General features: G+C 40.3%; 1 protein-coding gene across 1 annotated transcript in view; it reads left to right on the top strand.

Moving 5' to 3' along the window:
* Window positions 1-18,025, top strand: part of bean1 (brain expressed, associated with NEDD4, 1) — a 32,685-nt gene extending 14,660 nt beyond the window's left edge. The window contains exons 3-5 of the mRNA XM_020601552.1: window positions 7,064-7,267; window positions 8,082-8,223; window positions 15,459-18,025. Of these exons, the coding sequence (XP_020457208.1) occupies window positions 7,064-7,267; window positions 8,082-8,223; window positions 15,459-15,849 (737 nt within the window). The 3' untranslated portion in view covers window positions 15,850-18,025. The remainder of the gene's footprint in view (window positions 1-7,063; window positions 7,268-8,081; window positions 8,224-15,458) is intronic.
* The last annotated feature ends 6 nt before the right edge of the window (window positions 18,026-18,031 follow it).

Here is an 18,031-nt window from a genome sequence, read left to right as displayed (position 1 = left end):
CATCCACCTCTCGCTGGGTAAACTGCAAGCTCGTTTTTATCTCCTGTATTTCTCTGGTCTATTCGTCTAATCTCCTGTTGTTTGTCTCCATTATTAGCTGCACGAAGCCTTTGAAGCTTTCACGTTGTTGGTCCATCAGCGCGATGTACATCTGTTCCGTTATTTGCGCCGCTTTGTGCTGTATTTCTTCTTCCTCCATATCCTCAGTCGTTCCTGATTTATTAGTTCTTTTCCCTCTTTGAGGCATTTAGTAGTTGTAAAGTATGTTCAAAGACTTGAAGTGTAGAACAGTCAAGAGGAGCAGTAAAGACGAACTATCTTCATCCACTGCTTTTTAATCATCCCCTAAAATTAATAATTAATGTAGGTAGATTTACAGTGTAGCCTGTGGAACCCTTTTCAGACATGGAAAACCAAATATTGCTCGCTGTGGGAATCTGTCACAGTAATGGCCTTTGTCATTCAGGTGTTCATTGTGTAAATGCTTCTCGTGGCTTTGTTCAGGACATCTGTGGAAAGAGGCGCCACGGTCTTGTGGTACTGCATGTGACACCTAGTGGGTGAGAAGTGTGTTCTGTCAGGCTGTATCAGTGGGAGCTTTTGGGACTTGTGGACTCATTTTCCTCTGAAGGGTAGTGGCCTTGAAGCGTTCAGTCAGAGGACAGCAAAGCGCTGTTTTTTTTAGCCTGGGCTAAAGTTTATCATTAAAAAAGAGAATATTTCAGTCGCATTGGTGTGTTGGGGTTTAAGGCCTCCTCTCTCTCTGCCTCGTGATTGTCTAATAGCACCAAAATCCTCTTGACACCTGTTCAATACAGCAACCAAAAGGACCAGAGCAAGAAAAGGAAGAGGAACAGCAAGATAGCAATGAAAGACAAGCCAGGAGCATAAGCATGTGACAGAGATGCCTGTTGTCATTTGACCAGACTGTAAGAAGACTGAGGCTTCACAGTGACAGATACTTTGGGGGTCCCTTGACACATGGAAGGTCTTATTTTTATCCTACTTTTAAGGTACTGTAGAGAAATTTTCAGGTGAAATCTGTGTCAGTACAGTACCTATGCCTTGGTGCACTAAAACATCAGTTATAATTGGCACCCCCTTGTGAATTTCTGGTATTTAGTTCTCTAAGCTTAAGCACTGGAAACCTGAAAATTTTCTCTTTGAGTCATTGAAAAGTGTGACTACGCAGCAGTGCTTCTCTCTCAGCACCTATATGTAGACTTGGTTTTTCCTACCTCTGCATTTTCACTGCAAACAGTCATGTTTTACTTGAGACTTTCTGAAAGGGGTATTTTTAGTGTTAAGGGTGCTCACGTGTCAGAGGAGGAGGAGGAGGAAGGCTGTTTCTGTGAACGGTGGAACATCTCTGGCATCCCAAGAGGCTGAGCGACCGGAGGTCATCCTGCTGCTTCTGATGCTGATCCACATTCTAAAAATGCACAGTGAGAAAACACAGGCTATATTCTCATCAACACACTCGTAGGATGGAAGAATGGTCTTAACCTTTTTAAGCTGTCATTTGATCTTAAACTCAATCTTAAACAGATGCTTCCATTCAGAGCAACACCCAGGGGAACAAAGCATAGCAGTTAACCAGTTACAGTAAGCATCAATCTGTCTGAACAAATCTAGTATTCTATTTGATGTGCAGGGAATCTCTGTTCTCAGAACTGCTGTTATTTCAAAAGCATTTTCCCTTTTTTAAAAAATGGAAAACTTGTTTTTCGACTTCATGCTGTGGTGGTGATGTTAGGCTGATTGGCTTAAAATCCAGCTGTGTGGTTAGACATTTGCAATGATGTTAATGCATCCTACTGAGTATCCTGATCTAACCTCATTGATACTGATTGATTGTAACCGGCTTCATCAGTTTTCACTGTCATGTGTGATGAATGTTGACCATTAGCTAATTTATGTCTGAGGATTTTTGTGGGCTCGCTTTAAATACGTTTCTTAAACACACTGTAATAGTGCAAAATATAGCACTGTTTTTGTCTCTTTATAGTTTTATTTGATTTTTAACCTTTTATTTTATGGTTTAACCTTAATGTGATGCCTGTGATTGTCTGGTTCTGTTTTACTTTGTAAAACACTTGTGTTCAAAAGCCGTTCTATAAATAAAATGACACCTACACTTTTTACCTGGTACTTTGTTGTTTTCAGTTTTTTATTTTGAACCTTTAAATTAATCCGCTTGAGCCACAGTGTTTTGTTTGGTGCTGAGAGATTTGGTTAAATAGCTGAAGTTTCCCTGGATCAGGAGTTATGTAGCTTGGCAACAACTTTACCTTGGGCTCAAAAGGAAAAAGCACTCAGTATTGGCAGCAAATGTTTACAGCAAACGCTGAGAGTGAATGAGAGTAACTATAAATAGATGACTGAAGGTCAGTGAGTATCATCAGATTGAACTCAGCCCACACACGCACACACACACACACACACGCTGCTTTGACTTGTAAGAAGTACAGATGTTCTAATGGTCTAAATGCTTTATGCTGCTTCATGGTCCACTGTGTGTAAAGTTCATTTTTATTTAAACAAAACAAGATTGTCCTGACCTTGAAGAAATAGAGGTATGTTTGTGTGTGTATGTAAGTGAGAGACGGTCACAGTCCAGATGTCAGCTATCAAAAGAGAAAAGTCGATAGTGGCTCGTTGCATTGCCCCTAACAGTGTCTACTGAGGCATTGCCTGAAGGAGCGATGTAGGGATGAAAGGATGTAAATGTGGTAGAGGGCGGAGGCGAATAAATGAATGATAGGTTCCATGTAATTTGTGGGTAGATGTATTTTGTTAATTATTTTTTAATTGATATGTGTTTTGTGCTGTTTGCAGTGTTGTGTTGTCTTGACTGGGCTTGGTTAGTGTTACACATGTCACCTGTACTGATTGCACTACTGCAGGTAGAAATGCCTGAAGTGTGACTTGTCTGTTTCTGGTTCTGTTATCAGCCATGTGATATATTAAAAATGTAAATTTGAGGCAGTCCTTATTTTTGATTGTTGTTGCAGTCGTTTTTGAACAATAGCTCCAAGAATGTTCCTGCCTGCCATGTACTGTATCATCACTGAGCGACAAAGTGTGACTTTTGTGACTCAATCATGAATCATCCGAGTGCAATCATACTTCTACAAGAAATAAAACACACAGACCTGCATGTGCACTGCTCCAAAAATGCACATTGACTTTTATTTTATACTGAAGGCAAAATAAATAATTGTATTGTAAGATGCACATACTGCATGTACTGCATGCTTGGAAAATGTTTGGTGTGCAGGTGAAATGTATATAATTTGTGGCACACAGACTAAGACTTGGTAAAAGGTTTAATGGTCCTTTAATAGTCGGTCATTCCTCTTTAACTCTCACTGAAAACCAACAGACGCCACAGTTGATCTGAATTCATTTTGGTCTTGTCCCTCATCAAACATCCTGATGTCTGTGGATGTACAGTCAGCCACTGTGATGCTGTTTTTCATATTGATAAAGAACATGGCTGTAACTCCTCATGACAAGCTGTCCAAGTGAATCTGTGCAGCTGCTTGATGCTTCTGTATAATGTATGCAGCTAACGTACAAAGTGATGCAGCAGCAGCCAATATCACAGGCTCTTAAACTTTATAGCTTCTGACACTCAAACATAAACGAGACTCTCTAGTCTGGTTGGACACACACCAATACACATGCAGGACCTATATTTTGACTTTTGACACCAAAACATTTACCCTAAAGATCCATATATGAACATGATGCACTGCATGTTGATATGCACACTAGAGTTCCATTCCTCAACTCTCGACTCAATAATTGTTCAATAAGCTTCTTCTCAGTTTCACTGTTCCAGGAGCTGTTTAGCAATTTGTTTTTCTTCAGTGTCCTTCATCTACTTCTACCTCAGTTAGCTACAGTATATCTTACATAGTCCGGGATTATTTTTGTCAACTCCCAAAAGAAGGCTGGGTGCAGAATGCCAGTCATACTGCTTCAGGAAACATATCTCCTCCATGCATGTCACAACATTTTGCTTTGGCGCAGGAAGAGTCCTGCTGCAGAGGCTGTGGCTAAAAAGGTCAAATCTTACCTGACCCTAAACTTACTCTTAGCTTACTCTTCCCAAACTTCGCTCTAGAAATACTCCCCCAGCAGTAATGAATTTACCGTACTTCTCCTAATGTATGTTTTAGTGCTGCTGTAGTTTGGTTTGTCATTTCTCCTCAGCTGTACTCCTGTTTACATTTTTTTCCTGGCACACCAAGATGTAACTAGTGCCTGGAGGATTGTTTTCGATAGTATGATACCTTCCATCTTCAGAGATTTGCCTTTGTTGTGTAATGAATGTTGACAAAGAACAATTTCACCAAGGCAAAAAATTGACAAAAGATTTGTCATTTTCTAATGGTGAATGTCTCATGATTTATAGGTTTCTTGTTAAACTGCTTCCCTGTGTTCATTTACACTGATTTATTTCATTGAAGGGCCAATATTTTTACACTCTGAGACTCATACTAGTCACAGTCACCACTGCACGTACGTACACACACTTTCTCTCTGCAGCTGGGTCCATTCCCCTCAGGGTTTTGAAATGTAACGCATTCACCATTTGTTACAATCTCTGCCTCTCTCTCGCTTTCTCCCTCTTTTGTCATTCTACAGTTACCTTCTCTTTCTGTCTTTTTATCTTTTAAATTGTCCTCCTCTGTCTTAAATTAGACAGAAGTGAAGAGAGCACAAAGATATCCAGTGAGCGGTTTTGTCCAGTGGCATTACAGGACAGTGAGTTCATACAGCCACACGCAAGAAGCAAAACTGTTCTTTATTCATGAGAAGATGTTATGTTAATGACGTAGTGAGAGAGGAGGTAGCATTAATCAGTTCCAATGAGTAAAGCTTAGAAAGCTACAAATAAAAACATTATTGTACTGTAGATTGGAGATGAACAGATTGTTTTACCATGGGACTCAAACTTTAAAGAAGTGGATGAAGGAATCAATTACAGTACGTGAGAGCACACATATCTTGCATTAGTGCTTTTATAATTATGGCTTTTTGTACTGATTTTCTACAGTAAACATGCAGAATAATTTGTCAGAATACACAGATAAGATTTAGCTTAAAATTGCGTGTCAGCAAAGTTTGTCAATTTTAATCCATATATTTATAGATTTCCATATAAATTCTCTCTCCAGAGATAAAATGAAGTTTATGAGGACAAGATGAGAAACAATAAAATGAAGCCAAAATCACAATTGGAGAGGAAGAAAGAGGAGATGTTACTGAGAAAGGAAAGATGGTCTTCTGGGAATTGTTTTGGGTGAGAGAACAGTTTCCTGAAACTGTGTCGGGAAACTGCGTGAAACCAAATTACTGCAGACAACAGAATTACAGATGCAGACACTCAGGGGGGGAAACAAGCAACAGGGAAGCGCAGAGACTGAAATGAAATTGATATTGCAAGTGTAAATCATTTAGAGGTTTTGATTGTTTCTCTTGCTTCATATTCAGTGCAGTGGCAGACAGATGGAGAAAGTGTGTCTTCAAACACGCAAGCCACTCCTGGTCAGTCAGTGGCAAAAATGACACTGGGTCCTGCAGTTGATGTAACCTTGTTATACTGGTGTGTTTATAAGATTTTGGAAATGCATAATTTCTCTAAATTGGGCAAATTATCAAGACACAAAAATGAAACATTTGACAAAAAAACAATGTTTGCACATTGCATCTCCATATCTTACCATTCACAGTAAAAATCACATGTATGTGTTTAGTTTAACTGTGAATTAATTGTGAAATCATTGTGATTTTGTCACTGTATAATACTGTCCCTCTATTCCCTGTTGTGAGCCTGATGAACAAGAATCATAACTAGTACAGAATCATAACTAGAGGCCTGGAATGTAAACCACTATCGTGTTTGAGGTCTGGAACAGGACCAATATTTTTTCAAAGCTTATACCAATGTTGAATAGACATTAATTCTAATTTTCAAAGTTAGTGTTTAAAGTTATTTTGAAGGTGTTTTTCTGTTCTAGATGTGTAGAACTTGGGTCTCACAGCATGTAGCCGCCACCCTGAAGGCCTTGCCAACAAGGATATGATGGCCCTTGATGGTAACACAGTCTGACAGCTTTGTGATGCCAATGTTATGAACTTGACTGAACAGTGTATGATTAACTTTGTACCATATCAAAGCCACACCTCCTGGTTCGAGTATATTTTAACCTGGAACAAGTAACACAAAATGCAGTCTAAAGCTTAAAGATCCAGCTCCATTATTAGAACACTGTTGGTTGCAGTGTAAACAAGGCAACTGCAACAGTAAAAGAATAAATGAGAGTCTCGTCCTCTGGTCTTTCAGCTGTGTTCTGAACACAGAAGGAGTTCAACAGACAAAGGGTGGCCAGGCAGCAAAAAGACAGATGAGACATTAAACAGAAATGGAGAGGAGCAAGATTGTTCTGTAATCTAATGATGGTGATGACTGAGAGAGAGAGAGAGAAAGTGTGTGTGTGTGTGTGTGTGTAGTCTAACTCTAATTATCTGTCACATGCTGAAATGGATTAAGTATGGAATAAGTCCCTGGGGAGAGATGGAAAGATGGGGAGAGAAGAGAAAAAGAAAAAGATATGTGCAGAGCATAGCACCAGTTATGTAGCACATGGTGCACTGCCCTCAACCTAAGGCCTGACATTTAATGGACATGGAGACAAAACTGCTGTTCACAAAACAGCATCAAAGTGCAAGATTGAACTTTGTGTGAACTTTTAAAGAGGAAAAAGCTGAAGACAATAACCTGGCCAAGTCAAGACTTGAATTCTGTAGAACACCTATGGAGTATTTTAAAGTGGAAGGTAGCGCAGCAAAATCTCTGCGGCAAAAGAATCGTCTGTGAAGAACGGTAGAACCTCTCTCAACAGGTCATCCATGCCATGATACTGTACCACCTGAACCTAACTAATGAAGGGTGACATCTGTTCCCAAACTATTTTCAAGTGTGATTAAACATGTTTACACACAGTGAAACACACAAACCTACACTCTTACCTTCTCCTTTTCCCTGCAGTGAGCTCCAACCAGAGCCATGGGGAGTACCCAGACTGCCGGAGTGAGAGGGAGTCAGGAGGGGAGGCGTCTCTCCTGGTGTCTCCGCTGGTGGTGGCGGGGATTGTTATAGGTCTGGTCCTCTTCCTCTCCTGCGTCACCATCATCATTGGCAGCTTGCGCAAAGACAGTCGACTCAGAAACCCACATCTCCGAGCTAGTTACGGTCAGTCTGTGGCTGCAATTTTGACTTTCTGACAACATGTTGTTTTAAATAATACACCAACTGAATGACCATCTAACTAATAACTGACTGACTAATATGTAAAACACCATCTGTTACCTCTCAGCCTTCATTAAGGATTGTAACAATTACACAAATGAAGACAGCATAAAGGTGCCTCACTAAAAGACTGTACAGCATTCAGACATGTCCTTAGAGCTGTTAGTTGATCGGGCTGTAGGAAAACATTATGTGTTTTTTTCTTCAGTGGAACAAATGAAATCACTGAAGTCCAAATCTGACAAGATGCACAGTGTTGTAGCATGTAACAGTAACACATACTATGATTGTACTAAGAGTGAGATTCCTGGCAAACATCCTTTGTGGGGGCTTCATACAGTACAACTGAAGAAATACCACCAAACATTTTCATTGCTCATGTAAGTCAGAATTTAACTACACCCACCCCTTCAGACACAGGCTGTAACTGTAGCAGGTTTTCAGTTTCCCAAGAGAATGTTAATATTTCAAAAAACAAATAGTTTATGCCAGAACTTTTACTGGATGGATACTGAAAACAAATTTCCTAATTCATATTACTGTCCTTTCTAATTCTGCTCTATCAGTCACGATGCATCAGCTGAAGTGGTGTTTACTCTGAAAAAGGTTTTACAAGACAAATGACTGTATACATGGAAAAAGTGCAAACAATAAAGATTGTAGGCTATCATCCAATCAATATTAAGTTACTGAAAGCTTCCAGGTGATAAAGGTTTGATTCAAGCAGGAATCTAGCTTCATGCCTCTGTTTCTGCAGGACCAGATGGTTTATCCTATGGAGGCTCAGTAGGAGAACTGAGGTCTACCTGCTTAGAAGACTTTCCTCCTGGTTTAGACTTTGACCCATACAGGGAAACACTATCGCAGGTCAACAGCCTGTACCCCGACTCACCTCCACAGTAAGTGCTAATTTTCAGCAGCATATACATTTCAAAGGAAACACAGTTATGACATAGTAGAGTGCTGTAGGGATGATGTTTTTTCTGTAGGCCAACCTGGAAGTTACCATCACCCCGGTTCCCTTGGCAAAAAGCCAATAGGACTATTCCATAGGATTTTGGATTAATGCAGAAAATCTGGGTTTTAGGACTACTACTACAGCACTCTATTAACCGGCCGCATTTGAAGGAGTCTTTGAAATGGGACGGCCTTGTCGCTGTGACTCAATCTGTCTTCAAATGCATCCTTTGAAGGATGTGTCCCCTGAGTTGGGACACAGATTAGGACTTGTCCTTCTTTGCAGGTTTTTTTTTTTTTTTGTTAACCTTATGATTGAAATGGACATGAGGCATGTTTTTCTGGTAAAATTATTAAGATAAAAAAAGTTATAATCTTAAGCCTTTCCCCGTCTATCACGAGCTATAATACTGTATGTTGGTAAGATAAGAATGCAGTTATATCAAATGTCAAATATGTAGCTGACCATTCTGCTGCGTCCCCCACTGATCATTTATTAGAGACCACTGCTATCTTAGGTGCCCTTTGTATGGGTGCAGGATTGAGTGTTTGTGCACTGTGTGTGTGTGAGAGAGAGAGAGAATGAGAGAAAGAAAGAGCTTGCTAAAGGGCAGTGTCATGGTGTTTTTGATCTAAATGTCAGTTGGTCTAATTGGCAACTTTAATAATTCACATACATCCCTCCCCTACTGTGTGTGTGTGTGTGTGTCTGTGTGTGTGTGTGTGTGTGTGTGTGCGCTTCAGTCTTCTCCATGCTCTGCCTTAGAAACAGTCATATTACACAAAGCAATGGATTTGAGATAGTGCGTTATCTTTTTTTTATTCTCCCTTAGTTCATTCCCATTTTAAAGTTTTCCTATATCCTCACTATTCACCAGCATAAAACCACAGGAATCCCCTTGATAAGTTAATATAATATCCAACAGTACTGATTATTTCAGCATCATTTCTAATAAATCATGTTACAGTTATAATGACAGATTCTAACAATGAGCCTCCCATGACGACGAGCTGTCACTGATATTAAAAAGAAGTGTCTAGTCAAAGGTGGAAATCACAGCTGTAGCAAATTCACCATTTAAATAGCTTCATTGTCAGAACTGTTAAGAAAACAGTGATGAATCCATCTAAAATTAAGCCAGGCTAAAAGTGAATCAATTTGTACTGCTGACTGCAGGTTTCTACAAAGTGTGACCTTTAGATTCATCTCACTGTTGGCGGTGCATTCACAGAATTTTATGCTTGCTTGATGTTTCTTACTGAAGTGCTCCATGGGAGTCTGAAGTCAGGTTTCCATTGAAACATAATACAAATTTTGACCTGCCATTTAGCAGGTTCTCCAGAAAACCTGCAAAGCAAAATATAACCTACCATTATGTGAATATTAGGAATTGGTTCATCAAGTTAAACAGTTGACAGCACCAGTCTTCCAGCTGGGTGCCAGTAAAGCACTGCAACAAAATGATGTGATTAAAACAGCACCAGTCAAACCCCAAAAGATGCACAGCCATGTAGAATGTTTATCATTCTGTTATCACAGAATTAGATGTTTCGTGTTGTCGCACAGTTTAAGCTGAATTTCTTACCGATGATGCCTGACCAGTTTCGGAGTCGTGCAAACCTGCTCCAGCCAGTCACCTGTGTCTATGCAGAAAATGAACAGGACTCAAATTGATATTGATTTTCTTTTCTTCACACTCTGGCCATGTAATTATAGATACACATAGCTCATAAGCTTCATGGTCCCAGTGGAAATGTTCCACATGGATCTTGATTCATGCTGTTACATTAGTGTTGCACAGTCCTCGCAGGATTTCGGCCAAACATTCATCATGTTGAATCTGTGGCGGAGGGTCCCTGCTGGGGTTGTGATCTGGGGACTTAATCATAGCTTGTGTCATGTTTTTGGTGCTATCTTACAACACAGATAGAGTGCATTCGCTGACAGATACATCACTGGTGAAAGGGCACACCTGGTCAGCTGCGGGCTTTAAGTTTGCTGTGGTCTTTAAATGATGCTTGATACTACGAGGACTAATGCGGACCAAGAAGCTGTTCCCATCCCCAGCTACAGCTACCGCCAGGCCTCTGATGAATCAAATCAGTTTTTATGAAAAATCCTGAACATGCTAATTAACATGACAGAACATAACACATTTTGTGTCCTCACTTCGGTTTAAGCTACATATTCATGAGAAAAGGTAACAGCTAACATCTCAGCATCATGAGAAGAAAATAAGGAAGCAAAGGGGAGCTGGAGAGTTATGTCAGTGCACACACACACACACACTGTATGCACAGACACACAAACATGCAAACAAATTGCACATTTTGTTTACCATCATGCTGGCAAGTCATTGTTTGGCACTTTGTCAACAAGCAGGTAGTTGCAGTCATGTGATGATTCTGAAGGGCTTGTGTGTGTGTGTGTGTGTGTGCGCGCGCATGCCACAGATGGTTGAGGGAAACTCAGAGAACCCAGATCAACAGCTCACCTACTGGGACTGTGAACATTACACTTCCAACACAAACACACAAACACATCCAAACACATTCTCTCTTGCCCAGGAACACTCATGGATCAGCAGCTCACCTGTGGAGGCTGAAAGCTTCTGCTTCCTCTCAGGGAGAAGCGCTGGGCAAGATTTGGCACACACACACACACACACAGACACACACACTTTCCATTCTGATCTTTCTCATTTCTGATGCATAAGAACAAAGAGAAGCAAACAGCTGCATAAAGATTAGAAAAATGTGTATTGGTAGTTGGTTGTGTTTCACTAATGCCTGTGACTGAGATCATTTAAAGCAGTGTTAACTGATTTTCTGGCCACACTGGGGCCAATCAGCAGGCTGTGAAAACAACACTGATATATTATCACCCTATAATGTTCTTATGGTGAACATGTGACAGAGCAACATTAGCATTTGTGTTGCCATGCACTTGGTGACATATTTACTCTCTATTAGCTGTTTTGGTCTCTACCAAATCCTAGTCCAAGTGAGACTGTTCACTTCAAATCTGCCGTGTTGTCCTGTCATCCTGTGGCCACAGACAGGCAGTGTAAAGAGATGGAGAGCAGAATATGAAAGTAGCTAGATGCATAAAACAGGAATCCTGTGCAAATCTGTTACATTTCACCTAAAGACTTTCTCTGAACTTGGGGAGGTTTAAGAGTGTTTTTTTTTTCTCTGAGCTCATTTGTGCTGAGAAATCAAATCTGTCACAGTAGTAAAGAGCAGGTTTACATGCCAGGGTAACACACACACATTTACAGTCACACACAGAGGACCATATGGTGTACGCTGTCCGCTCTATAGAGCGTCATAACCAGTGCATGAATCTGTGCCAGAGGTCCTCCTTTTTTACTGCCTGGTGTATGGGGATCTGATTAATCCCACTTTCTCTGTCATGGCAAAAACCATTTCAAATTTAGACACAAAAACTGCTTGTTTAAGATTGTGGTCTTTGTTAAAGTAACCAGCAATGACTGTTGGTACAGTAGGAGCGATGGGTTATCCGGGGGATAAACCCCTCTCATAGTACCTAGCGATGGGACTTACTGTGGTGTAAAACTGTAACAAATAGTGGGTAGCAAGGCTTTATGAGCAAGACACAGCATGCACACTTCCAAGACTTTATTAATTATGTTGTTTGGGTAGTAGAGGATGTAGAGCCACTTCATCAACAAAAATACATTTACTCCTGCTAGAAAAGTGGATGTTTCCTCAGACAGCAGCAGCACTGAACATCTCAATTAACTGTTCTGCCACTGAGAGATAACATTCTTAGGTGACTAAGTAATTAGCAACTTTTATGTTAAGTGTCATTTATGTCATGAGTCTGGAGCTTAAACAGAAGAGGAAAGCAGACAAAAAACACACATGGACAGATAAGCAGAAGCAGTTGTGTACCTCCCGTCTCAGAGGGAACAAATTATTTTCGCTCGGCCACACCTAGCTAGCACACTCGCAGACACACACACGTTAGCAGGATACACATAAGCATCACGTTCATTATCTAGTGTGAGATTTTCTCTGAACCACAGACACACACAGCAGAAGGTCTCAGGGAAGCAGAGCAGTGCATTGCTCCTGAGAGACCAGGGACACTGGGATTCACAGTGTCTTACAGCACCTCCGAAACATCCTCATCTTGCTTAGTGCACGCTTTGCCTGTCTCCAATTTTCACCTCAACACCCGTGAGTGGCATAAATGTCTGAAGTCGGTTTTCCCAAATCAAAAGAAAATAATTAGCAAGCTGAAAAACATGTAGCTGCCCCCAGTGTATTGGTCTGCACCTGTGCATGTGTGTAGGCGTGTGTGTATATCATTTCTATACAAAGACATCACAACAGTTACATTTTAGCTGACAACACCAGAGTTATACCATAACAATGTAGAAGCACTGAGTTTAGAACCAGGGGTTATAATAAAAGAGGTAAGTAAATCTTCAGGTGGTAACATTTGGTTTCATAGCAATTGGTCCCGTGTGTCTTCATATCCCCACAGGTTTGGCCACAGTTTTAACTGGAATTAGAAGGGTGGTAGTTCTCTGAACCAGTCACTGAGGCTTAGAAAAGTGTGTTCCATCTGGTTTGTTTAGACAAATGACCAGTGAGTAACTAATTAAAATGTGTAGTGTAATTAAATGAGCGTAAAGAAAACACACTGATTAGTGATGGCTCTGTAAAAGGTCAGCAGATCACAGGACAGGACTCTTTCATTCCCCTTTAGCAGCACTGTATGTGTGTATGTGTCTGGGTGTCTGTGGTAACAAACAGTGGCTGCAGTGAACATTAGATCTTTCTGATCGACTCTCATCAAGTCTTAAATAGCCGTCCCCCTCCCTCTCTCTCACACACAAACACACAGACACATTTAACAAGAAACCACAGCGACTCTCAAACTCCTGATTTAAAAAAGCACTCACTAAAGGCCAGCGAAGAAGCCGTAGAAAATACACAGAAAGAGATGGAAAGAAAGAAACAGAGGAAAGAGAGGCAGAACCTCAGCTCATCATACTGTACACGCACACAGTGGCAGTGCTGTGGTAGCAGACTGATGCAGTTAACCACTGATTGAGTTACACTGAGTTACTGCTTCCTATGCCCCCATCATCATCTACCATTATCTCCACACACATACACCCTGTTATTTTATTGTTCTGGTTTCTCTTTGGTTTTATTCTGTTCTTTCTCTCTGTGACATCCAGGGCTGCTGGGGGAGTTGATCTGTGAGTGTCACGGTGTGTGAGGAACATAAGGAGGCTGATAATTTTATCAATTCTTGCTGATTAGTTTCCATATTGATTATGAAACAAGTAACATTTTAACATCAACTTTAAAAAATTGCATTCTTTTTGACATATTGGTGTAATTGCCATAATAGAGTATTTAGAGTATTTTACTAAAAAAAAAAATCAGCATCGATCCATGTGTCAGCGAAGCTATAAAAACGGGTCCCAGAGAAAACCAAAAAGCCCAGGAAGCCAGAGTGTACTGGTTCATAAAAACGTCTCAGTACAGTAACATCTGAGGGTTTAAGGAGGTAGCTGTCTGTAAATGCACGTTGTTATTATTTGGGAGGTTTTGGGGTCTTATCCTGAAATAATAACATGTGAGAGGGATGTCTGCAGGGAACTCTGTTCGCAGGTGCATGGTAGTCAATTACTAAATGAATATGTCCGCCGGAAAACCTCAAGCAGTGTTTGGAGCTTTAATATGTTTCAAATATGCCACCTTAGTGTGAGAGGTTAAGCTTTATTCCTATGTCCAGGGGTTAGCATATCGTGGCCTTCATACACATGCATCTTCTTAAAATGTAGTTGGGTTAACCACACAGCTGCCTGTGACTTTATTAATGTTACTTATATTACATTATACTGTAATGTCTGATAATGTCGAAGAGACCTTCTACATGAAAACTTAAGCTTTCCTGTGTATTATAGTACACAGCATAAAATACTGTATATTCAGAATGGTTTTAAGTTTGGTTTTTCACTGACTGCAGTGAACTGCAGTAAACAGAAAGAGTTGTCCTTGACCCTGCCTTCTGAAGTGTCCTCGAGCGAGACTTGTGACTTCTCACTCATTTCTGACAGGCTGTTCTGTAACAGTCTAAGCCTCAAACCTCTCCAAAACAAGAAGAGAAATATCCTGAGGGGAGTTTAAAACATGCAGGTAAAAGTTATACATGTCCTGACCTTTGCTGGAAGGGATATTTTCTGCACACGTTTTAAGCGATGACGTCTCATACCATGGATGAAGCTTTCAAGTTGCAGAGTGTAATACACTATGTGCAGCATTGCATGTATGGATTTAGTTTGTGTGGGTTTATGGGGTCTGATATATCACAAATAAAGGTGTACAGTATGCAGATATGTTTTGAAGACAGTAGCTATTTGTTCCCATGTCGTTACACAAACATTTTCACTGATGACTGCTTTGTGTCCCTGTCAGTGTGGAGACAGATGAAAGTAGACAGCTGTCAGCACATAACGTATCATAGACTTACTGCAGCTGTGACATCCGAGCTGGGTCAGTGGGAATCAGTTCACTAAACTACAAACTGTAACAGAGTTGCACATTAAAATGGATAACTTGTTCTAGAAGTACTTTCACAACACAAATTTTTATTTTAGCAGTAGTCAGTATAGTTAATCAACACTGAACAGTATGTAACAATATTCAAAATAGAAATGGGTACACAAAGAAACACTGGTATTCATTAAAATCCTAAAGTGGCCCACTTTAAAGTGCTGGATGTCTTATTATGTTTGTACAAAGTGTAATCTGTAGCTTACACTTGGTGATTCGATGTTTCTTTCCAATATAATATTCAGTTACAGTTGATTTCTCCCTTCAGCTGTCTGTCAAGTAACCAGATATTTTATAACACAGGTTTTTATTCACTGATGATTCAGATGAGAGTCTTTTTGCCTGTTCCAGCCTTAACACTGGTTGTGGAAAATAAATAGATGCAACTGTAACTTCCACAATCCTAATTCCTGGAAAAACAAACAAAAAAGCTTCTTATTTCTAATTTGCTAGCTGATGTTCTTGTGACATAAAATGCTGCTAACACCTGAAAGAAATGATCATAAAATATCGTGTTAGGGTTTGGGTTCTTTGTGCTATTGTAAGTGTTAATGATTTGCCTCTGTCTCCGTAGTTACAGTGAGTGTGTTGGCCCTGGTTCTACTCAGATCTACATACCCACAGATGACCCGCCTCCTTACTCCCTACTGGACCCCTGTCACAGAGGGGCAGAGCAGGAGGAGCAGCCTAGCTACAGCAGTCTGGATCCTTCTCAGTTCTGTGGAGAGCCCTCGACCAGTGCCTCATGGTTCTCCCCCTCCAGCTACTCACTGGGCTTACAAGAGCAAGAGCAACAACCCATTGCATCCATCTCCTTACCACTGGAGGCAGCACCGCCTTATGAGTCAGTGTTGGCAGAGCAGGGACAGCCCCTCCCTCTCATGCCATGTGACCTTTATAAACACCGATCAGAGAGGGAGGATGATGGAACCTCCAGGCAACCAGGGGCGAATCAGATCTTTTAGGACAATTGATCTGTTTCTGTCAGGTGTGTTGTTGGTTGTCCCCAGCTGAACTGAACAACACTTGTGATGTGGGGCACAAAGTGGCTGTTACAGCTGTGATTTCAAACAGTGGACACTAATGAGATGTACACATCTTCCACAACAGCTGCTGACATGTAATAAGGCTGAAGACTTCCTGATGTCAGCAGCTGGACTGGCATGCAGCCAGGACTCCAGTTTTCAATCTACAATTTGTGTGGACAACACAGTTGTACACTGAAGTCTCTGGAATGACAGCTTCTCTCATAAACAGGTTTGTGATCCTAGTGATGTGTGCTAGGACTGAGACTCTCCTCCATCTGATAATGATTCTCTTTTTGCCATGTTTTGACTGTTAATGTGTCTTTCTAGAATTAGGACTGATCTACATGTCATGTGTCATATTTGGAATCTAGGAACATTTAATTGTCATATGATGACACAAAACAGATGTATGTGTAGGAGAAAAATGGTGTGTACAATATTAATATGGGTTTAAGTAGTGTAGTTTAATCTATACACAAACACACAGAGCTCCCCTTCATCCTGTCAGTGTATTTTAATGATGTTTTGAAAGGAAGTATACTGTACTTATACTTAGCTCTGGTGTAGTTACTTTACAACATATGGTGGTACATTTAGAGTAGCGTGCTGTTCAGTAGTACTCTGGTGTGGTGTTGGTAGTTAGAGGATTAACACTGTGACAAAATGGGTGTAACCATAAAATTCAGACAAATTCAGAGATTGTCTGGATAATGAATTATCAACGACCAGCCCCTCTATTCCCAGTTGTGTCTGTTGTCCCTTTGAGCAAGGCACCATGATGATATTGTCCATTTCTGTACCAATTGTCATAATTCTTTATATCAAGGGCTCTGGTTTAATATCGATGCTGTAAGTGAACTTCAGCAGCAACATGTAGCTCAGAGACATGCTCCTGATGAGGTTGAGTTGATGCAACAGTTACATATAAAACTGTAGATGTTAACCTGCTGTTCACTGGTGAAACAAATGCTTCTGTCTTTGTCTTTTTCTCTGTTTCACTCGCATAAAATGCTTAACTTGGCTCGAGCCAAGATGTTTGTTCACCTTGTAAAAAAGCTTTCCAAGCATCAGCAAGTGTTTTTAGTTAATCTGTGTAAATAACAAAAGTTGTCTCATCTTAGCTTTAGCATAACTATGTACAAATTAATATTCTCTCTGATACACAGAAAGATAACACCCATGCAGCAGGTGTGCATGAACAAAGCAACCAGCTTTTCACTGCTGCTGGAGCCCAGGAGCTGAACACCTCCGTTCTGGCTGCCAGAGAGCCTGTTGCATCACCTCAAAGCTCGCTGTTGGTTACGTTCTGACACTGATGAAGACAGACACAGGAGAGTCATGTCTGAAAATTAACAGTGTGTGGAGGGTAAACCTGGGTTATCCTGGAGACACTAAGACCTGTAGACAACACATCACCATTTATCACCAGTTATTGAAGCAGGAAGCCATTTGAGGCTGAGCTTTAATAACAAATGTTGTTTATCATTTATAAAATCATTTGTCCAGATTGATTTTTGTGAATTAGTTTAGTTTATTTAGAAAACAGTCCTTGTCTGACACTGTTTTTTTGTTAAATGATGTGCCTAATAGCCCTCCGACTGTTAGCTTCAGCATTGTAGCCATAACATAATAATCTGGATGCAAGCAGCCACTGCTGGTAAGTGTTTATGTCATTATAGTATTGCTTTACTCGTGTGGTATGGAAGATCTTCTCATTAACTGAATCCCTGTTAACTCAGATGGCAGATTTTATCATCTGTGTTACTCTTTATTCACTTAGTCTTACTCTGTTTTTCTGACAGTAATGCATTTATTACCTTTTGCCAAAAGAGCAGTGCAGGATTTTTCTGCTTAATGCCAGATTCAAGAAATAGTTTGTTTTTAGCGGAGGGGGGGAGCACTGAAAGTTAGAGTAAAAATTATAAAACAAAGTTTTGTTTTTGGAATGGTGACTGAAAAAGGTAGAGTTATACAGAGAATCTTAAAATCTTTAGAAGAAGTCATACATCTGCTTTCAAAACTCCCACACTACTCTCTTTTTAGCCATTGTTTATTATCATGTGATGTGAATATTTGTGTTCTATGTATTTACACAAATTCACGTGGGTCAAAATCATAT

This window comes from Monopterus albus, unplaced genomic scaffold (assembly GCF_001952655.1).
Source record: "Monopterus albus unplaced genomic scaffold, M_albus_1.0 scaffold52.1, whole genome shotgun sequence".
Lineage (NCBI taxonomy): Eukaryota > Metazoa > Chordata > Actinopteri > Synbranchiformes > Synbranchidae > Monopterus > Monopterus albus.
Note: the sequence above shows the minus strand (reverse complement) of the source record. Positions and strands in the feature narration are given on the sequence as shown.